Genomic DNA, 24129 nt, shown 5'->3' with positions numbered 1-24129 from the left:
TCAGAGCCATTTGAACCATAGTACAGGCGTCGACGCACAGATATAAAGGAATATGTGGATAACGCCGGATTTCTCCGCAAGTATGACGCCTTTTCCTTGACATGTACGTGTTATTTGATTCACAACAATTACAGTACAAATTACAGTTCAGGCCTTTTTGAAATTAAGCAGGAAATGTGTTTCTTTAAATCAAAGTAACTTATATTTTAGCTAGATAGGAAATTTTCAACTTTTACTCCGCATAAATGGGTATGCATTACTAACCTAAGAGAACCAGCGTTGGGATAACCAACTAGTCATGCAGTGGAATTGTCCGTAGTATTTTGGCAGCCGACCATAATGTTCTGTTGTATATATTCTCGTTTTCCTGATTTTTGGCAAACTGAGCAGTTCTGTCGTTTCAGACTCATGGTGGATTGCTCTCAATAATATCAAAATTAGCATGTATTGTTTTATTTGTTGATAGAAGAGAAGACACACAATTTTGGCGGTAGATTTTCGTTTCAGTAAAATTTATTATATGAGCCCGCGATCATTGCGAATGATTTTGTGAATGAAGCCGTTTAGATTGCTTGATCTATTTCTGTATTACGCCGTGATAATATAAAAAAACTTATAAGTAGCCAAACAAAGTTCAGCGCCAGTATTAAAAAGTTACACCTGTTCGAGGCGTGAAGCCCAATTGAGTTGGTGCCCAGAGTTGGTGTAGGTTTTTAGTACAGACACTGAACCGAGGTAGACGGCCCAAGCAGGTGTTGGTTTCTATCACTGACATCGAACCTTGTTTCGTACGTGCTAAGGTTTGTTATCTGATGATGAGAGTAGTGGAGACAGCGAAATGAAAAAAAAATTATAAGCGATCTAGACTGTTTCATTCACTAAAAATGAAATTTACCCATATCGTTTCGGCTGTGTTTAGGACCAGTTACCTTATTTCCAAACAGTTACGCTTAAGATCGTACGGTCATTGCAGTTAGGCGTGGGGGTGTTGCAAACTGTCTCCAGCGACAGAAACTTTTGCCGTATCACGTGCTCCATTTCTGGTCAACAATGTCCGACCCAGTCGGTCCCAAATCATGTCAGATATAATTATTTTGATAGGCGATTGCCAACATCTGTAATATATTTTAGGAAGTCCTTGACACACAGCTTTCTATATGTATTTTATTATTACAATCGCTTTTGGTTATTAACCATCTGTACGTTATGAAGTATATATTTGTCGTGTACGAACTGTCAGTCGGACAGCTATCTTCCCCCCCTCCTTTCTTTCTTTTATTTTTTTTAATCGGGTTAATGATATTGGTATGTCGAGGGTTGACATAAGGCATAGTTAATATATTTTTTTATATCTTGAATGTGGTTAATAAGCGAAAGTGGAGGTAATAAAAAAATAAATATAGAAGGATGTGTGTCACAGACTTACTAAAAAATGTTCAGATTTGTTTGTGGAATATTATACTGTGGGGCGGCGGGTGGAAATATTGTTATATAAAAAATGTGGAATGTAATGTATAAAAGATGCATTTCCCGGCCGATTAGCAACATATGTGGGGAGGCAGGTGGAATAATTGTTATTATAAACGTTCCTATTATTTATTTAATGCTGTTGTTTGCCGTTCTCAACACTGGATCTCTAACTACAATATTGGCAACCAGAAAGTGATTAGCAAAACGTGAAGCCTGTAATTAGAATTCCTAGTGCCCACTTCATCTGAGAAATACACTTACAGCTACAGCTTATAGCTCTGAGGAATTAGGAGATTGTCTGGGATTCATAATCAAAAACGATTCTCTCTAAAATGTTCACTATATTCTGAAAGTCACAGACCAAAAAAGAATTCACACAATCCAACTACCAGAGCAGTTCAGAGTCTAATGCGCTGATGCAACTATAACTGTTCAAATTAAATGTTTAAGTGAATGCTCGCCATAATTTGATGATAATGTTCATCAAACGCCACGCTAAATAATGGTAGAATGTCTGTCACGCGGCGGCACGTGAAAATACGACATACGCAAACTGAAGATAAATCATTAAAGTCATCCCAGAATTAACACTTCACTCGAAAACGATTTCATGGTTACGCGTATCCCGAGTATCTTATTACGGCATCCGGGGCTGTTTATAGCAATGATACCGATGCGAGGCGACTCCCGGCACAGATGGAGCGCTAAGAACTGGGGCCTTCTTTCCTCGGGCAGCGTTCTTATATATAAAGCCGCGGTGCGGACGGCTAAGGGAACGCCTGATCAAATCGGCTCTCCCGACTAGCCGCTGGGCTAGTAATGCACTACTTTAAGTTATCAAATAAATCATTGCTTCCTTTGCTGATGGCCGATGAAGCTTTCAATTTAAATGTGCAATCAGCACACAGGTAAGTAAATCATAATAAAAGTCTGACGTGGCTAAGTCAAATATTTTAGGCGAGAGAATTAATTTAATTACACTACACACAGTAGATGAGCTCTGAACTTGCCCTTTGGAGATACGCTATCACTATAGTTTTATAGTTATTCAGTTGAAACTTCTCACATCTTTATGATTATAGCGGATCTCCCTTCTACTTAAATTTAAACATCCTAGCCTTATTTATTCGCCTACTTAATCTATCTTGCTTCCTTAATTTTTAAGACAAAAACCAGAAAATCATGAATTTCAACTATTTAATTTGCGAGATCCAGAATACTGTTTCTACTAAATTATTATGAAAAAGGAATCTAAATATACATTTTTAAGTTTCTAGCTCTTTTCTGTTGCGCCAATGATTTTTACAGAAAAACATCAAAATTTCGAAAATGGTTAAAGTTATTGAACTGATATTCAACACATATTGATTTAGTATTACTCCTGACATGCTAGAAACGTTTCAGGTTATTTACTTGATTTTTAAAGTATTGCGCAATATTTATGACGTCAGAGCTAGTTACAGCGGACTGGCTGGCACACAATGGAAAGACTGATGTGAATTCTATACGGCGAGAGTAGGCTGCTTCCCTACAATATGTATACGAAGATGGCTGTGTGGTATCCAGGTCAACTGATCTCTGTCTAGGTGTCTTTTCTTCATCTGCTCTTGAGCATAGACAGCTGGAGCCTTTTTGTTCTAATTCGTCTCATCATGTGAACCATTCTGGATTACAAAGTTTCTCGAGTTTTGGTATGCGGTGCAGGATATCTGTATTAAGTCCTGTGGTACAAAGTTGTACATAGTGAATTATTGCGCCCGGGAGTTCCATTTTCCACAAACTTACACCTCCGTGTCTGTTGCTTTTTAAATGCATGTAAATGAGTAGGATATGGGCCGTGCCCCGATAACAAGTGATGTGTCAGTTAGTTAGTTAGCTACGTGTTCCATTGATCAATAGCACGGAAAAACCGTTATGTTGTGGAACGTGTCAAATGCACAAGAAATGCACACAGGAAACAAGTTCTTTTTTTGTTGATATTATAGTGTTATACCTAAATATTTCTATTATCTATCCCATTCCCTTAAATGGCACAAAATGCATATATTATATCTCCAGATTTATTTATGCATATTCAAGAATTCATCTATGGTATAGAAGGAGTTGTCAAAAAGGTATGATATCAATTTGTTTTTGAAACTATTACTGCTGTCTGCCAGACATTTTATTTCATTTGGTAATTTATCAAAAAGTTTTATAGCAGCATATTTTACCCCTTTCTGTGCCAAAAATAGGTTAAGTAAAGGATAGTGCAGGTCTTTCTTTTTTCTGGTATTGTAATCATGAATGTCGCTGTTGATTTTAAACTAGTCCATGTTGTTCAGGAAAAATTTCATTACTGGGTAAATGTACTGTGAAGCAGTTGTAAGAATTCCTAACCTTTTAAACAGATGCCTACAAGATGTGCGACTATGAACTCCACACATTATTCTAACTTCTTTCTTTTGAGCAGTGAATACCTTTTGCCTAAGTGTTGAGTTGCCCCAGAATATTATTCCGTACGACTTCAGAGAGTGGAAGTACGCAAAGTACGTTAGCTTACTAATTTCTACATCCTCAAAATTGGCAATTATTCTGATTGCAAAAGTTGCTGAACCTAGCCGCTTTAGGAGACCCAAAATATCAATTTTCCAATTAAGATTCTCATCTATATGTACATCCAAAAACTTAGTATGCTCTACTCTGGCTACTGACTTGTTTGATGTGTTATGTTTATAGAAGGAATTATACTTTTTGCAGCAGAAAATTGGACGTATTGTGTTTTTTCAAAGTTCAGAGGAAGCCCATTCGCAGAAAACCAAGTAATGACATTTCCAAAGACCTTATTTGTAGCATTTTCTATCGGACTTTCTTTTACTGGAATAATAATTATGCTTGTTTCATCAGCAAACAGTGTCAATTCAGCATCTTGTTTCACATAAGAAGGGAGGTCATTCACAAATATCAAGAACAGGAGGGGATCCATGATCGAACCTTGTGGAACACCTAATGTAATTTCACCCCAGTTAGATGAAGTGGCAAACTCCTCTGAATCACTTGAAGCATATAAAGAGACTTTTTGCTTCCTGCTCTGTAGATATGACTTAAACCACTCATATGCTGTTCCATTTATACCATAGAGTTGTAATTTCTCTAATATCACACAATCAAATGCTTTGGATAAGTCACAGAATATTCCTACTGGTGACATTTTACTATTTAAAGACTCTATTAAGTGGACAGTGAAATTGTATATTGCTTTCTTAGTGAAACAGCATTTCTGACATCGAAAATGTGATTTACTAAGTGTCCAATTACTGTTGGGATTGCTAACCACTCTTGAGTACTTTCTCAAAGATATTTGAAAATGCTGTAAGCAAGGATACTGCCCGGTAATTATTGACATCTGTAGTTTCCCCCTTTTTGTAGAGAGGCCTGACAATGGCATATTTTAACCTGTCTGGAAAAATACCCTGAGTCAGTGATGCATTACATATGTGACTCAAAACATCAGCTGTAATTGCTCCACATTGTTTTAGTAACTTGTTAGAGATGTCAACTACTCCAACAGAAAATTTATTTTTCAAAGATTTAATAATTTTCCTTATTTCACAGGACACGTGTTTAACGCTTACAGGCCGCTGCGCTTACAGTACAGCAGAGTACAGTAGCGTGCCAGTGGGCCACACGTACCTGGAACATGGGCAGGTGCAGCTCGGCGACGTGGCCGAGCAGGCGGAAGGTGGCGAGCGCGACGCTGACGGTGTGGGGCGGCAGCGGCGGGGGCGGCTTGGCGGCGGGCGCGCCCTGGCGCAGCAGCGCGCCATACAGCATCGACACGGCGCCCACCAGCTCCGTCACCTGCAGCGCGCCCGACAGCTGCGTGCCGCCGTCCGCCGCGCCGCTGCACCTGCCGCACACACACACAGCACGCGCTGCAGTCCTCGCACCTCGCGACGTCGCTACTCTCGACCGCGCTTTCAGGGGAGGTAACGGCCACATTTCAACCGGGTTGAAAAAAACAAAAAGTCGCAGGGGGCTGAAAATTTGTCTCATAACTTCTCTAGCATGCTGAATTCAGTGGGCATATACAATTTATTAAACAAAATACTTTTCAACGCTTCCGAATTTTTGAGTTTTGAAAAATCTTTTTTTTTTTTCAAATCATTTTTTCAAACCCGTACGTGGAGTTGTTGGTTATCACGGAATTTATTCATAAAAAAAGTCGAGCCAAAAATGTTTAAAACTGACAGAGTAGCAGCATTTTTTACTGTGTTCATATTGTTTTTTTTCCAAAATGTAGATGTATAGTTAGTTTTCCGGCACAAGATAGATATGTACAGTGCAGAAATTTAATTGAAATATTAATTGTCTCTGTATATTTGCATAAACTGAAGGTACATCTGTAATCGTGTATCTATGTGGGTCTAATCCATATGTTCATCCGAAATTAACGTAAATAAATAAGCGTAACTATAGTTTACATTCCTTTGTTTTTGCTAATTTCCTGACATGCGGATTTACATTCGCGGCGGACTCAGTTGTGAACTGGAAAGTAAATATTTATGAAGGTTTCTGGTCCACGACGGGTGGCGGCGGTCGAGCGGGTAATCAACATTCGAACACAGTCCAGTTACTTTACTAATTTCATTCATACTACGATATATACATGCACTCTAGCGGTAACGCCCCTGCAGTCTACGAATTCTAACATAACGCGGAAGCCGGGTGACTGATGTGGACGACGCCTGGCGACCGCTTACTTTCATTCCGCGTGGCCAGCTACACCCGCAGCCGGCGTCTCACCCGTGGCGACGCAGCGGAGGCGGGAATGAGTGATGTAAAATGTAAAACTAAAAGTAAAGAATACAGGTTTCATAGTATCAAGTCATCTTTCATTTATTTTTCCTTCATACTGGGCCAAACATTGTATAATGTCATAGTAACTCCAATTTACGCTAAATTCTTGTCTCACCTTGTACAAAGAAAGTTTTTGTAAGCGATTTACACTTTTCGTATGTATCTACTATTAAGAAGGTAACTATACTTCAATTTCTTTGAAAAAATCAAAATGGTCGAAACGAAAATTTACTACTTCTTGTCAATTTTAAAACTTTTTGGCCCAAACAGTTTTGTGAATATATTCCGTGAGAATCAACAACTCCACGTATGGGTTTGAAAAAATAATAATTTTTCAAAACTCAAAAATGACGAACAAGATGAAAAAATTATGTTTAGCAAATTATATTTATCGACTGAACTCAGCACGTCAATATATGTCATGAAACAAATTTTCAGCCCCCTGTTACTTTCTTGAAACCGGGGTGAAATTTCACCGGTACCTCCCCTTAAAGCTCGCGTCCGCGTTCTATATAAACTGCCTGTTATACAGGGATCGCTGCGAGCATCAAAAACAGCAGGTTTATATAAATCTGTCATTGGCCAAACAGACTTCTTACTAAATACACTACCCGATATGAAGCACCAGAAAACAAGGGCGGGTGCCAATGTAGCTCGTACACCTACAGACAATCGGCAGATATTTAAATGATTAAACTTCTAATTACATGAGACAGGCGGAAAGGGCACAAGACTGCGTTAGAGTTACACGTGTTTATTGTTATACCACATATAATAGGGTACATAAGCGGGGCACAAAATGTTGGATATTGAGTGATCGCTGAAAGGACACGAAGCTGCCGCATGTTCTTATGAGACATCGTTATCAGCAACTCACAGAGTTTTGTAACGGTCCTCACTGCGAGTCTGCAGTACACTAGCAGGCTGAATCGTGCAACATCCAGATATGTAAGGCACTCGGATATGGCAGTTTCTCCGTATTAGACTGCATGGGAACGTGAGGGCAGGCGCAGACTCACTGCCAAGTTGGCATCCACCCTGACCACTACAAGGTGGCATTGCCGTATTGTGCACCAACCACACTGTAAGCCCTGCACATTTGCGCCTGCCATCAGAGAGCAAGTTATGGGACTCCTTGCAATATTCTGTGTCATCCTGTACCATTGCTCGGAGACTAGCAGCAGCCAGACCACGGAATTATCGTCCCATACGTTCGCTGCCGCTAACGTAACACAAGCGGCTGCGTTTGGAGTGGTGCTGTGACCGACCGAGAAGTGTGGACCACACTGCAGAACGGTGTCACACTGCGTTCAGCGATGATCATCGACGCAGAGTATGACGAGAGGTCCCATTCTTCCACTGACTTCAGGTCACGGCTCGTAGTGACGGAGACAATTTTGCTGCCACAACGGTACGTCACGAACATCCTGCATCTTCGTGTGTTAACTGTCCTAATACAGTACCGTCGTGTTATTCCTCAACATGACATGCTCGTCCACACATGGAACATGTTCCTATCAACGTGTCCAGAATGTTGAGGTACTACCTGTGCTCAGGTAGATTCCCAGCTCTGTCCTAGACAGTAGACGTGTTGGTCCAGCTCTGATATCATCCCAGTTTTATTTATTTATCGCATGGCAAAACACACGCAAAGATTACAAAACTACTACATGTCAACAAAATTACACAAATGACAAAAAATGAATACAGGTATCAAGATCTTTTATGAATTTTACTACACCACTCGTTGCTGTCAGGAAATCTTCGAAAGAGTCCTTGTAGACAAGTGCGTAACGAGTTCATAAAACATTAGCAACGGACTCTCGTTCCGCACCACATTTACAAGATGGTGATGATTTGCCCCACTTGTGGAGTGTGTCTGCACATCTTCCATGGCCCGTTCGGATGCGGTTCGGGGTAGACCAAATTACCCGCGGCTTGTCAAATCCAGAGAGTTTCTTCTGGATTCAGGGCAGTTTCAAGCATTGTGGAGGACGGTTTTGTTGCCAGCAGCGTTTCCATTCATCGATGGAACTGAATTCAATTTCTTTGAGAGTCCTGGTTGTGATAAGAGCGTGATGTCTTGATCTTGGTCTTTTACGCTCCGCAGGGAATACATCGTTTAATACTGGAAGACCGATGTTATTAGCAATTTTCTGGTACTCATGTAGTAGCAGAGGGCAATGATTGTTCGCGTCCGTGACATTCATTAAGTCACGCGTGTCCTCTGGGTGATGGTAAAGAACGGTCACTTCAAGGCAAATATCCAAAGCTAAGATGAACAGACAGCTAGAAAATCTCCAAAACCATCCAGAAGTTCAAGGATGGGGCACAACAGCTGCGGACCACCTTTCCTCAGAAGAAGACACAACAGTTTTATGACACCATTCGCAATCGAATTAGTGCATGCATCCAGTATAGAGGGGGTGCAACGTCATACTCATAAGTAGGCTCATACAGCCAAGTTGTTTATAAATGTGAGTCGATTTTATAATCACTACAATAGCATCACTTATCCTCTTCATCCGTGAAGTTTCGTTTCTCCTCCTCCTCCCTTTATCCTTGAAAGAATCCTGCTCCGTCTCTAATGAACATGTTCTCGACAAGAGTTAAAACCTAATCTACCTTCCTATTTGCTTTTATTTTTGTCAGGGAGTGTCTACTCAGTTTCATTAATCACTCACACTCTCGTTCAACACTGAAGCGCCAAAGAAACTCGTATATGCATGCCTATTCAAATTCAGAGAGATGCAAACATGCATAACAGCGCGCTGCTGTCGACAACGCCTTTATAAGACAACAAGTGTCTCGCGCAGTTGTCAGATTGGTTACTGCTACTACAATGGCAGGTTATCAAGATTTAAATGAGTTTGAACGTGGTGTTACAGTCGGCGCACGAGCGATGGGACACAGCATCTCCTAGGTAGCGATGAAATGGGGATTTTCCCGTACGACCATTTAACGAGTGTGCAGTGAATATCAGGAAGCCGGTAAAACATCAAAACTCCGACATCGCTCCGGCCAGGAAAAGGTACTGCAAGAACGGGACAAAAGACGACTGAAGAGAATCGTCCAACGTGGTAGAAGTGCAATCCTTCCGCAAATTGCCGCAGATTTCAATGCTGGGCCATCAACAAGTGTCAGCTTGCGAACCATTCAACGAAACATCATCGATATCGGCCTTCGGAGCCGAAGGCCCGCTCGTGTACGCTTGATGACTGCACGATACAAAGCTTTACTCCTCGCCTCGGCCTGTAAACAATGACACTGGACTGTTGATGGCTGGAAACATCTTGCCTGGTCAGACGAATCTTGTTTCAAATTGTATCGAGCGAATGGACGTGTACAGCTATGAAGACAACCTCATTAATCCATGGACCCTGCATATCGGCAGGGTACTGTTCAAGCTGGTGGAGGCTCTGTAATTGTGTGGGGCGTGTGCAGTTGGGATGATATGGGACCCCTGGTACGTCTAAATACGACTCTGACAGATGACACGTACGTAAGCATCCTGTCTGATCACCTGGAACCATTCGTGTCCGTTGTGCATTCCGACGGATTTGGGCAATTGCAGCAGGACAATGCGGTGCCCCAAACGTTCAGAATTGCTCCAGAGTGGCTCTTCTAAGTTTAAACACTGCCACTGGCCACCAAACTCCCCAGACATGATCATTTTTGAGACTAACTGGGATGCCTTGCAACGTGCTGTTCAGAAAAGATCTCCACCCCCTCTTAATGTTATCGATTTATGGACAGCTCTGCAGGATTCATGGTGTCAGTTCCCTCCAGAACTACTTCAGACATTAGTCGAGTCCATATCACGTCGTGTTGTGGCAGTTCTGCGTTTTCGCGGGGGCCCTATAAGAAATAGTTCCTTTGGCTCTACGGCGTATATTAACACTGCCACTTACGGTTTAGACATTTACTCACCAACAGATGTTCTACAACAAGAATAATAATAAGTAGATTTGAAACGTTCCTTTCGTCTGCCCACGCCCCGAGTCGCACTCACGGCCTCCCCCCGCCCCCCCCCCCCCCCCCCCCCACCCAGTAGCCACGCACTCTTCGGGCGCACAAGACAAATTACGCGACTTACTGCTCCCCAGAATTATTAGGAAGTGTATACTGGCTGACCGGAATCAATTCTGTGAACTATTACACCCACTAAACCAGTTTATATAAGAGCAGTCAGCATCACTTTGACCCGCCAGAAAGGGTTAAACTTTTCACAACTATGATATCGATAATTAAAAGTACTGTAGCTCCCTAATTACTATCAGCAAGACTCCGTCCGACTGGAGTGTAGACACTGCGAAATAGTTCATCCACCGTCGCCAACTACTTACTGTTGTTGTTGTGGTCTTCAGTCCTGAGACTGGTTTGATGCAGCTCTCCACGCTACTCTACCCTGTGCAAGCTTCTTCATCTCCCAGTACCTACTGCAACCTACATCCTTCTGAATCTGCTTAGTGTATTCATCTCTTGCTCTCCCTCTACTATTTTTACCCTCCACGCTGCCCTCCAATACTAAACTGATGATCCCTCGATGCCTCAAAACATGTCCTACCAACCGATCCCTTCTTCTAGTCAAGTTTTGCCACAAACTTCTCTTCTCCCCAATCCTATTCAATACCTCCTCATTAGTTATGTGATCTACCCATCTAATCTTCAGCATTCTTCTGTGGCACCACATTTCGAAAGCTTCTATTCTGTTCTTGTCCAAACTATTTATCGTCCATGTTTCACTTCCATACATGGCTACACTCCATACAAATACTTTCAGAAACGACTTCCTGACAAATCTATACTCGATGTTAACAAATTTCTCTTCTTCAGAAATGCTTTCCTTGCCATTGCCAGTCTACATTTCATATCCTCTCTACTTCGACCATCATCAGTTATTTTGATCCCCAAATAGCAAAACCCCTTTACTACTTTAAGTGTCTAATTTCCTAATGTCATTCCCTCAGCATCACCCGACTTAATTCGGCTACATTCCGTTATCCTCGTTTGTACTTGGAAGAGCCAACTACTTACTAGCAATACAAATTTACAAGTAAATCTGCAATCTTTGTGATAACTTCACATGTGGCAAATTCTTTTTGGTGTGTGTGTGTGTGTGTGTGTGTGTGTGTGTGTGTGTGTGTGTGTCGTGCTTTGCACAATATGGTGATGTACAAATTACGTAAGTGCTGGATATATTTTGGAATATTCGAAAAACACAATCCTGCAACTTCGCAACAAAATCGCGCGGAATTTTCGACGGCAACAACACACCAAAAATACTTCGCCACAGTGGAAGAATAGAAATCGAAAACGGACGCTAATGTAAAGTGTATCTTGAAAATCATGTGAACAGCCGTCTGATGATGAACTTGCCAGTTCGAAACCGGTAACGGCGCAATTTACCTAAATAAACAGCAGTATCAATAGTGGCGCGTTGCTGTTCTTCTTTGTAAGAATTAACCTACGTTACAAATTCAGGAGATACAAAGTCATCAACAATGAGCTGCGTGAAAATGAAAATGCAGGGAGAAATTCACTAGAGACACAGGTGGACTATGTGTGCAAATACGGGTGAAATATGTTAAATATACGTGACATCTGCGTACACGGCTGATACCGCGCATAAGAAGCTCCTCCGAAATACCTGGATCGATTTCAACCAATCTTCGTACATATTACTCAGTGGTTGCAAAGAAATACTGAGAGGGTGAAAACTAGCAAACTTCTATTGGGGTGGGGGTGATGCACAGAGAAGGGTGGGGAAGGTGGGTGTGGACAGAGAGAGAGGGGGGAGGGGGGGGAGGGGGGCGGAGGAAGCAGATGAGGAGAGGGAAGAGACAGGCAGGACGACGACGAGGAGGAGATGGATTAAAAGAAGATTGGAATAAATACATACTCGAGCAACGCTGGGTAGTGAGTTACTATTTTATAAAAAAGAATAGGATATATGCGGCTACACTCCAAATCACGCTTAAGTGCCCGGCGGTGTTCATCGAACCACCTCCACAATTATTCTCTATTATTCCACTCGCGAACAGCGCGGAAAACAAGAACACCTATATCCTTTCGTGCAAACTCTGACTGCCCTAATTTGATTATTATGATCGTTTCGTTCTGTGTAGGGTCGCGTCAACAAAGTATTTTCGCATTCGGAGGAGAAAGTTGGTGATTGAATTTTCGGGAGCAGATCCCATCGCAACGAAAAACGTCTTTGTTTTAATGATGTCCAACCCAAATCCTGTTATCATGTCCGTTACACTCTTCCGAACTTTCTCGAGGTACTCCGTTAATCCTATCTGGTAAGAATCCCACACCGCGCAGGATTACTCCAAAACAGAACGGACAAGCGTACTGTATGCAGCCTCTTTAGTAGACCTGTTGCATCTTCTAAGCGTTCTGCTAATAAAATGCAGGCTTTGGATCGCCTTCCTCATAACGTTTTCTAACTGTTCTTTCCCATTTCAGTTGTTCGTAATTGTAATTCCTAGGTATTTAGCTCAATTTATAATCTTTAGATTTGATTGACTTACTGTGTAAGTGAAATTTAACGGAGTACTTTTAGCACTCATGTAGATGATCTCACACTTTCCATTATTTAGGGTCAGCCGTCAATTTTCGCACCGTATAGATATCTTTTATAAAACGATTTGCAATTTGTTTTGAAATTCTGATGATTTTACTTCACGATAAGAGACAACATCATCTGCTAACAACGTAAGACGGCTGCTCAGATTGTTTCCTAAATCGTTAATATAAATAAAGGAATAGCAAATGGCTTATAACACCACACTGGGCAACGTTTGAAATCACTTCTGTTTTAACCCGATAACTTTCAGTCGTCAGTTACTAAGAACTGCGACCTCTCTGACAGGAAATCACGAATCCAGTTGCAAAACTGAGACGATATTTCATAGGCACCCAGTTTGATTACAAGCCATTGTGAGGTACAGTGTCAACAGCCTTCTGGAAATCTACAAATGCAATTTGAAATCCCTTGTCGATAGCACTCAACACTTCATGAATCCGTGTTGACTGTCTGTCAACAGACTGTTCTCTTCGAAGTAATTCATAGTGTTCGAACTCCACTGGCCTATGCAACTTTCCAGTCTCTGGGTACGGATCTTTCGTCAAGCGAGCAGTTGTATATGATTGGTAAGTATGGAGCTATTGCGTCAACATACTCTGAATGGAACCTGACTGGTATTCAGTCTGGACCGGAAGACTTGCTTTTATTAAATGATTTGAGTTGCTTCACTATTCCGAGGATATCTGCTAAGTTATTCATGTTGACAGCTGTTCCTGTTTCGAACTCTGGAATATTTACTTCGTCTTCTTTGCTGAAGGTATTTCGGAAGGCTGTGTTTAGTAACTCTGCATTAGCAGAGGTGTCATCGATAATATTCCCATTGATATCGCGCAGAGAAGCCATTAATAGCGTCTCGCCGCTAGCGTACTTTACAAACGGCCAGCCTCCTGACTTCAACTTTTATAGTCCTGTCTTCCTCAGTTGCGTGTAATATTACGGTATATTAATAATTTTTACTTATGGACCCTCTGACAGCAACTGAATGAAACAATTTTAGTGCCATACGCGTTTCGCCTTTATTTTCTGCAAGGCATCATCAGTGGCCTGGAATATGTACATATGTTAGCTATTTTATTTACATTTTTGTCATTGTGCCTATAGGTTATAAACAGTTCTGGTGGTTGGTATTTCCTATTAAGTAGTAATGTTTTGAACTGCACTTACAGGTTGCGTGGACAATTTCCTACATATTACGTTCCTGTTGCATTTTTAGTGTTGTTCTTCTTCTTATGAACGCCAATTTGCGGTTTTTTCCCCCATTCCACAACACTATGCACTGAACGCTTGTTTTAAAGCAATGTTTTGGTTTCTGTTGCCCTCTGTCAAATGTTTTTGCCAAAGATCGAATGTTATTGCCAAACTTATGAGTGTAACTTTTGAAGTTTGATAAGATAACCACAAATGAAAGTTTCAAAATCATATATTGGTACAGATATGTGGATGACATTATTTGTCTGGTAGATGAGCCAAGTGAAAAAATAGATGAACTCCATTCAGAAATAAATAAAGCTCATCAGAACATAAAATTCACACTTGAAAAAGAAAATCAAATAAATTTTCTTGACATTACAATTAAAAAAGAAAATGGTAAACTTACATTTAACATCTTTAGAAAACCAACAGCCACAGACACAATAATACATTCCACATCCAACCACCCCCACAGCCAGAAACTTACAGCACAAACACACACACACACACACACACACACACACACACACACACACACAAATGCATACACCAACAGACCACAGATACTTCAAAAGTTACACTCATAAATTTGGCAATAACATTCGATCTTTGGCAAAAACATTTGACAGTCGGCAACGGAAACCAAAACATTGCTTTAAAACAAGCGTTCAGTGCATAATGTTATGGAATGGGGAAAAAAACCGCAAATTGGCGTTCATGAGAAGAAGAACAACACCAAAAATGCAACAGGAACGTAATATGTAGGAAATTGTCCACGCAACCTGTAAGTACAGTTCAAAACATTACTACTTAATAGGAAATACCAACCACCAGAACTGTTTACAACCTATAGGCACAATGACAAAAATGTAAATAAAATAGCTAACATATGTACATATTCCAGGCCACTGATGATGCCTTGCAGAAAATAAAGGCGAAACGCGTATGGCACTAAAATTGTGTTTCATTCAGTTGCTGTCAGACGGTCCATAAGTAAAAATTATTAATATACCGTAATAAGACTCCTGACTTATTTAGCGGGACCAGAAACCCCACTACCCCATTGCGTATGTCGAGGAATCTACAGCCTATACGGTTGCAGAACCGTCTGAGCTTCTGATTCAGATCTTCCATTTTGGCCGGCTGGGGTGGCCGAGCGGTTCTAGGCGCTACAGTCTGGAACCGCGCGGCCCCAGTTCAGGGCAGTTTCAAACACTGTGCAGGGCAGATTTGTTGCCAGCTGCGTTTCCGTTCATCGATGGAACTGAATTCAATTTCCGTGAGAGTCCTGGCGTGATGTCTAGATCTTGGTCTTTTTTCGCTCCCTACAGTCTGGAACCGAGCGACCGCTACGGTCGCAGGTTCGAATCCTGCCTCGGGCATGGGTGTGCGTGATGTCCTTAGGTTAGTTAGGTTTAAGTAGTTCTAAGTTATAGGGGACTGATGACCTCAGAAGTTAAGTCCCATAGTGCTCAGAGCCATTTGAACCATCTTCCATTTGGCTCTCTACCACAGGTCCGCAATCAGCCCTGTCGACTACGCAGCAAATGGTGAGCTTAGCTTTCATCTCGCAAGCAAGATTAGCTGCATTTACCACGTCAGACAGTCGCTCGAAACCACAGAGATCCAAAGAGACACACATCATTGGTCCCGACGTGAGCCACGAGCTGAAGCTGGCTGGCTGCACAATGCGGTCTTCATGGCACCCGGAAGGTCCTGTTCCACGTCTGGAAGGACTCCGCGCGGTATGCACACGGAGTGCAAACTGCTTTCTTCCTCTCCTTGCCAGCCATGTCCCTAACGGCCCCAAAACGCGCTTAATGTTTCAGCTCCCAACTACCAATAATTCCACCCCTTTTGACTGCCCAGATCTTGCAGACTGAGACGTTTCCTCTGTAACAAGACAAGCGACTGCGTCCAGCTAAAGGACAGTGTCAGCCACTGACAGCACCTGCAACCTGTTTGTAAGATTAACCAGGGTGACATCACGTTCGGCCCTCTGGGAAGTATTTTGAAGCTTGCCATGCCCCTAGGTGACACCCCATTTGACGAAAGGTCAGGAGTCAACCTCAATGCAAGCAGTAACTGGGTTGGCCACAGGTGCAGACGTTCATTGGACCCCCACAGCCGACCCACAACAGTGATGCCCATCCACTGCAGACTCAACCTGTGTAACCGATCTCAATACACCCTGGAGATGAGCGCGAAGTGTCACCAACTCAGCCCGCATCTGTACACAGAAATCACAGTCGCTATCCATACTGAAGGTGGTGGAAAACAACGCTACACAAAAAAACAAACGGCTATCGACACGAACTGCGGAACTATACTGTACACACTGACGAAAACGCTGTCATCGTGTCTATTAAATATTAAACTAACACGGAGAAATTACAAAATTAAAGTACCACAGCACATAGATGAAACTACACTCCTGGAAATGGAAAAAAGAACACATTGACACCGGTGTGTCAGACCCACCATACTTGCTCCGGACACTGCGAGAGGTCTGTACAATCAATGATCACACGCACGGCACAGCGGACACACCAGGAACCGCGGTGTTGGCCGTCGAATGGCGCTGGTTCTGAGCACTATGGGACTTAACATCTGTGGTCATCAGTCCCCTAGAACTTAGAACTACTTAAACCTAACTAACCTAAGGACATCACACACATCCATGCCCGAGGCAGGATTCGAACCTGCGACCGTAGCAGTCGCGCGGTTCCGGACTGAGCGCCTTAACCGCTAGACCACCGCGGCCGGCTCATCGAATGGCGCTAGCTGCGCAGCATTTGTGCACCGCCGCCGTCAGTGTCAGCCAGTTTGCCGTGGCATACAGAGCTCCATCGCAGTCTTTAACACTGGTAGCATGCCGCGACAGCGTGGACGTGAACCGTATGTGCAGTTGACGGACTTTGAGCGAGGGCGTATAGTGGGCATGCGGGAGGCCGGGTGGACGTACCGCCGAATTGCTCAACACGTGGGGCGTGAGGTCTCCACAGTACATCGATGTTGTCGCCAGTGGTCGGCGGAAGGTGCACGTGCCCGTCGACCTGGGACCGGACCGCAGCGACGCACGGATGCACGCCAAGACCGTAGGATCCTACGCAGTGCCGTAGGGGACCGCACCGCCACTTCCCAGCAAATTAGGGACACTGTTGCTCCTGGGGTATCGGCGAGGACCATTCGCAACCGTCTCCATGAAGCTGGGCTACGGTCCCGCACACCGTTAGGCCGTCTTCCGCTCACGCCCCAACATCGTGCAGCCCGCCTCCAGTGGTGTCGCGACAGGCGTGAATGGAGGGACGAATGGAGACGTGTCGTCTTCAGCGATGAAAGTCGCTTCTGCCTTGGTGCCAATGATGGTCGTATGCGTGTTTGGCGCCGTGCAGGTGAGCGCCACAATCAGGACTGCATACGACCGAGGCACACAGGGCCAACACCCGGCATCATGGTGTGGGGAGCGATCTCCTACACTGGCCGTACACCACTGGTGATCGTCGAGGGGACACTGAATAGTGCACGGTACATCCAAACCGTCATCGAACCCATCGTTCTACCATTCCTAGACCGGCAAGGGAACTTGCTGTTCCAACAGGACAATGCACGTCCGCATGTATCCCGTGCCACCCAACGTGCTCTAGAAGGTGTAAGTCAACTACCCTGGCCAGCAAGATCTCCGGATCTGTCCCCCATTGAGCATGTTTGGGACTGGATGAAGCGTCGTCTCACGCGGTCTGCACGTCCAGCACGAACGCTGGTCCAACTGAGGCGCCAGGTGGAAATGGCATGGCAAGCCGTTCCACAGGACTACATCCAGCATCTCTACGATCGTCTCCATGGGAGAATAGCAGCCTGCATTGCTGCGAAAGGTGGATATACACTGTACTAGTGCCGACATTGTGCATGCTCTGTTGCCTGTGTCTATGTGCCTGTGGTTCTGTCAGTGTGATCATGTGATGTATCTGACCCCAGGAATGTGTCAATAAAGTTTCCCCTTCCTGGGACAATGAATTCACGGTGTTCTTATTTCTATTTCCAGGAGTGTATATAATTCAGTCCCGGTTCCGAACTCGTAAAATGTCACAAAATCGGTTACTTCCCTATTGCTGATGTTTCTCGGCCGGCGGCTGCTGCCTGCCTGACTCGCTGACTAATGCCAACGAGCGACCACTAGCTTTCAAAACAAACGAACAAACGGCCATCGACACACGGAACGAAACTCTACTGTAGACACTGACGAAAACGCAAGAGCTGTCTAATAAAGTAGATTGGCATGCAGAGATTCAAAAGCTAAACTACCAAAGAACACATATGAAACTAGATTATTCGCTCTTGGTTAGGAACTGGCAAAATTTAAGAACCTTCAACATCGCAGCGCGTCAGCAATCGTTGGTTAATATATTAAAAAACTAGAAACCCGCCTCGATTGCGAAAAAATCACCTAGTGTTAACTTAGGTTTCGGCGTAGATAACTATACCTTCTTCAGAACAATAAAACCCACAAGTGCCTAAGAAGACCTTTGCAATGATTAAAAGAACACCATAGCTATACATTTATAAACGAAAAAAAGGAAAACACAAACAGTACATATGTACAAAGTCTAAACCGTTACTTAACTTATGGCGGGTCATGGCCCATCGAACATAGGCCGGTGTGAGGTGGAGGTTACACCATTAAGTTAAGTAACGGTTTACACTTTGTACATATGTACTGTTTGTACTGTTTTTTTCGTTTATAAATGTATAGCTATGATGTTCTTGTAATCATTGACAAAGGTCTTCTTAGGCACTTGTGGGTTTTATTGTTCTGAAGAAGGTGTAGTTATATACACCGAAACCTAGGTTAACACTATGTGCTTTTTTCGCAATCGAAGCGGGTTCCTAGTTTTTTAATAAACTTGCAAAATGTCACGGTTTATTTTCCACCACAAAAGGAAACGCGAGGACTGCGTCCATTAAATTAACACGCAGGAATACAACTACCAAACCAAAGCACACAGATGGAACAATATAGCTCACTCCAGTTTACGAACTCGCAAAGTGTTACATGCTGCTTTCTCTTGCCCTGCGGCTGCTGCTTATAGCTATGATCAAAAGTAACGGTTTTTTTTTAATTCTGAAGGCTTTACACATCCGGTTTTCAAATGTTTTTATCTTGTTGGCACACATATTACTGATGTATGTTTCAATTTTCAGCTGTTGCGAATGCTTGGTTTACTCTTGACAGTCGAAAAGGTCGTGTGTGTTTTCGAGTGCTCAGCCAGTTTTACTTTCGAAAATAATGGATCAGAATTTGCTTTCAATTTTGTTTCAAAAATTGAATGAAGTACAGCACCGCTTCCGAAATGTTGACTCAAGGTTTTGGCAACTCTACTATGAGTAAGACAAGAGTTTAAGGGTGGTATAAAGGTTTCAAAGAGGGTCGAGAAGAAGTACAAGACGACGACCGTACTGGACGCCCTAGCACGTCCATTACCGACGACAATGTGGAAGAAGTAAAGAAAATGGGTCTGGGAAATCGCCGAATCACCATCAGAGAGGTTCCTGATGATGCTGAAATGTCCTTTGGCTCAAGCCAAGCAATTTTTTCGGATGCTTTGGTCACGAAATGTGTAGCAGAAAAGTTTATTCCGAAATTGCTGAATCTCGATCAAAAACGACGTCGCGTAGACATCGCTCAAGAATTGCCGAATGAAGTCGACAATGATCCAGAATATAATTGCGTAGGCTTCCGCGGCCAGAGTCAGTTGAAATTAAAGTTTTCTGTACATCGTACCGCGTCATAACGTAAAAAAAAAAAATTCGACTGGAGAAACCAGCTTTTCGGAAATGGTTACAGTGACTCTCTTCCGGGTTTTCAGTAGACGAAGAAAAAGGCCACTGCAACCGTGGCCGAAACGCTGGTTTCTCCAGTAAAGTTCTTTACGTTATGATGCGGTACGATACTCAGAAAACTTTTATATCAACGACCCAGAACTTCTAAAGGAGGTCACAACAGATGACGAAACATGTATCTACGGGTATGACGTCGATACCAAAACCCAATCGTCCCACTGAAAACTGGCTGAACAGGCAAGTCCGAAAAAAGTTCAACAAGGTCGATTACAGGTGAATGTTCGTCTCACGGTTTTCTTTGATTACTATATGATAGTGCAACCTGAGTTCCTTCCTCATGGTCATACGGTCAATAAGGAATACTGTGTGGAAATTATGCGTCGAAGAAAACGAGCACTATTGTGGCAAAACCACTCGTGAAAACTGTATCACGATAATACTTCCGTTCACACCTCAAGGCTTGTTGGTGATTTTTTGCAAAAGCCTTTATGTTGCCTCAGCCAACGTATTCGCCGGACATGGCTCCCTGCGAGTTCTTTCTATTTTTGAGGCTGAAGCGAACCATGAAAGGACGGCGTTTTGCCATAATTAATGAGACAAAAACAGAATCGCTCAAGGAGCTCCACGCCTTAGCAAAAGTGAGCTCCACAAGTGCTTCCGAGACTGAAAAAAAAACCGCTGGCACAATTGCACTAGATTTGAGGGAGATTACTTTGAATGGGAGAAAGCAAAAAACAGAATGGATGCCCAACATCAAGGACAATATAATGTAGTTAAACACCGAAAATAGAACAATGAACCGCATGTACAGCTTTAAATATCTTGGAGAGTAGATTACAATCAATGGGCCAGATAAAAAAGCTATGAAAGCAAGAGCTAGAAAAATCAAAATAACTTTCCAAAGCATAAGAAATATTTACAACAGAGTGTATGTTTTTCAGAAGTACAAAACTTTATGATAACATCCCAAAACCTGTATGAAGGGCTTTCAATAAGCAATGCAACACATTTATTTTCTGAAAGTACGTTCACTTCATTCAGGATTCCAACAACGGTATTATTCGCCAGTCTTTTGGCTACAAAACCCTATTTTTCAACATAATCTCCGTTCAATGTGACAGCCTTTCGCCACCTTAATGGGAGGCCTATGGGCCCGCATGGTACCACTCTACTGGCCAACCTCGGAGCCAACGTCTTAATGCATCAATAATCTCCCCATTATCCACGTACTGGAGTGCATCCTTGATTGGGCCAAACAGATGGAATTCGGGAAGGTGCGACATCCTGCAACACACGTTCGAGTGCCCCAACTGGTGGATGAATGTGTCAGCGCTACCAAGAGAGACGTCCAGTTCAACAGCGAGGTCTTTGACTGTGATCCGTCGACAACTTCGAATAAGAGTGTCCGCACGTTCCAACACTGCAGGAGCCATAGCTGTGTGCAGCCAGTACGCGAGAGATCAGACAGATTTGCGTGACATTATTGCGATGACGAAAGACGCCTCGCCCAATGACTTACCGTGCTTTTGTCCATTTCCGAGTCTCAGTTGAGATTCTGCAAAGGCCTATGAATATCTGCGATCCTCTTATTTTATGCCAAAAGAAACGACAGCTCTCTGTCTGGAACGCACCTCCATTACAGACGCCATTTTGAAGGGTAAGTATAGCGCCGCCAGCAATCGGAAATTCATGAGACTATAGGGGCTGAAGCGGCAAGATTCCACGAAGTCCCACATCCGCATTTTTTCAACCGAAACTGGCCGACAAAAAAATGGGTTGCGTTACTTACCGAACGCTTCTCGTATATGCATCTGAGTGCGTGTTTACTAATGGAATTAGAATGAAGAGAAAGAAAGATCTTACACAAAATAATCATTCCAAATTATAAAAACTGGATTATATTATGTATAGGCCTTTACGGGGGCGCCTGGTAAGCGAGTCTGAGATGGTGAGTCCCGCAGACAACCGGTAACAGAGTTGTCATTGAGGTTGACGCAGGTAAGACCTTTGTGGCCACCGCCGAGGAGGAGAGCGAATCTGAACGGAAGTCGCCAGAATTCCAATCTACCTGCCACAGTGCGCATTCACACTGGCCGATTAGAGTGAACGGCCAAAGACGCAGACATATCGTCACGAATATATATGAATATGAATGATACACACATAGCAAATAGCCTTGTACAAAATTCAGACTCACCTTTCCACAGAGAGTCTCACGTCGGAATTACGAATAATACGACCTCAACTTTTTGTACAGTACTTCATAGCTTATAACAAGTTCAAATTGTATAAATACGATAATTATATGAAAATTAGGAACTGCGATACCAAAACAGATATAAGACCTAGGGAGGTCTACCGGAACTCACCATGACCAGTAGTGTACACAAATTTATTTAGCTGGCAGGCACGAAGGCGTGCTGATGAATTTAATTACTTAATTCATTATAGAAAACAATCAATTGCTTAGACAGATACAACAATGTATCTTCGGATAAGACACTAACTTAAGAAATTGGCTTAGATACAGACATTTCATTACGTAAGGACCAATTAATTAACATGATTAAATGGAGGAAGTAATATTCTTGATAGCGGAGAACTGTATAGAAAGGAGTAATTTTGTGTGCAACAACAACAAAAGGAGGAGAAATTCTGTAAGACAGATATCATAAACGTAATATCATCATTAGAAATAAGCAGTATCCTATGTTTTGTTTCCAAAGATCGCAACGTGCGATTCAGTCAATGAACTATATCTCCAATAATATTAGTTATAGAAATAAGATCGAGGCATGAAGATCAATTTTAGTTTGAAGTTAGTTTCCACTAAATTTCCATTATTCCTGAGCAGTATCCAGTGTGGAACGAGACGACGCTATGTATGAGCTTTTGCAAGAACAGTTCGAACGTTGAACAACGCTGAACCACTAACGGTTTGGGGAGTGTCTATTTCCAGGTGGCATCAAGGTCGTTTCAATTTTCGAGTAGCTACCGTTTTTGAACTTCTTTTCTCCGTATAGAGTACTTGGAACTTAGAAATATTCCGTGAGTATTTGGAAGACTCTTTACTTTAAACGACATGAGCAGCTGTAATCAATAATCTTCATATTTAATAGCTGCTGAATGCTCTATCATTTTATTATTAGAATGAGGCTCGAGCTAATGTTATAAATTATTTGCAAGTGCGAAGACTGTTACGAAAGACTATTGAATTCCAATGAACTTACGCGAATTCATAACGCTGAATAATTTTGAATTATAGTGAACTGACTGATATGAATAGCTGCTTGGTTTGCTCCCTCCTTCAGCACTTGTTGCCGAAGCCTATCGTCTACACAGTGACCAGACAGATATTAGTGGTAATCTGAAGTTGCATCTCATATGAATAAACTTTGTTTTAAAACCGTTGTGTGTCGCCAATCCCCACTTAGATTTCGACTCTACAGCCCTGTATTCGTAAGTTTCAGACAGCAGCAGGTCAACGCTCACTGAATCACAAGGACGTAATATGGCCGTGTATAGTCACCCCCTAAGACAGACCGCGACCCGAATTTGAAGTTACATTGTCCCGCCATACGAACAGCACAGAAATCTGATTACAGAGGCAGAGCGCAGGCTCTACAGAAAAAAAAATCATGCAAGAAATATATTCTAAAATAGAAAAAATTACGGACACAATACGGAAACGCAATTTTGGTTTTGTGGGCACGTGCAAGAATAAATGATTCCAAGTGGACGACACGCATTTTCAACATTTTATACTTGAAACCGAAACCAAGACTACCATTACACGTAAAAAAAAGAAAGAAAGAAAAACCAAGAAGAAATCAATGTATTACCGGAAGACGCGCTAAACAGATTTATCTTCATAACAGCTGCAGTGACCTAAATGACTTTCCGAGGCGAGAAATTAACGACTTGTGGCTAAAGGTCCTATAAACGCCGTACTACACACTGAGAATCCAGATCAAATGGAAAAGAAAATCTGAGATCAAATACCATAATGTCTGTGAGCGTATCGTGATCCTCAGATGGCGGATTAACGGAAAAATAGTTCAATAAAAATAATGAAAACTGCAACTACATGAATTAACACACAATGTTTTTTTTTCTTTTTGAAACAATAAAAATAAAACCCGGAATATACCAGTACTGAAGAAAAAACTCAATGACGTGTGCAGTACAATAGAAGA

General features: G+C 42.5%; 1 protein-coding gene across 1 annotated transcript in view; it reads right to left on the bottom strand.

Annotated features, from left to right (window-relative positions):
- The window catches only part of LOC124799056 (S phase cyclin A-associated protein in the endoplasmic reticulum), a 621352-nt gene that overhangs the window by 123450 nt on the left and 473773 nt on the right, over nt 1-24129 (bottom strand). The window contains exon 26 of the mRNA XM_047262594.1: nt 5143-5359. Coding sequence (XP_047118550.1) covers nt 5143-5359 — 217 coding nt within the window. The remainder of the gene's footprint in view (nt 1-5142; nt 5360-24129) is intronic.

Source organism: Schistocerca piceifrons, chromosome 5 (assembly GCF_021461385.2).
Source record: "Schistocerca piceifrons isolate TAMUIC-IGC-003096 chromosome 5, iqSchPice1.1, whole genome shotgun sequence".
In the NCBI taxonomy this organism is placed as follows: Eukaryota; Metazoa; Arthropoda; class Insecta; order Orthoptera; family Acrididae; genus Schistocerca; species Schistocerca piceifrons.
This window is presented reverse-complemented; position numbering and strand designations above follow the sequence as displayed.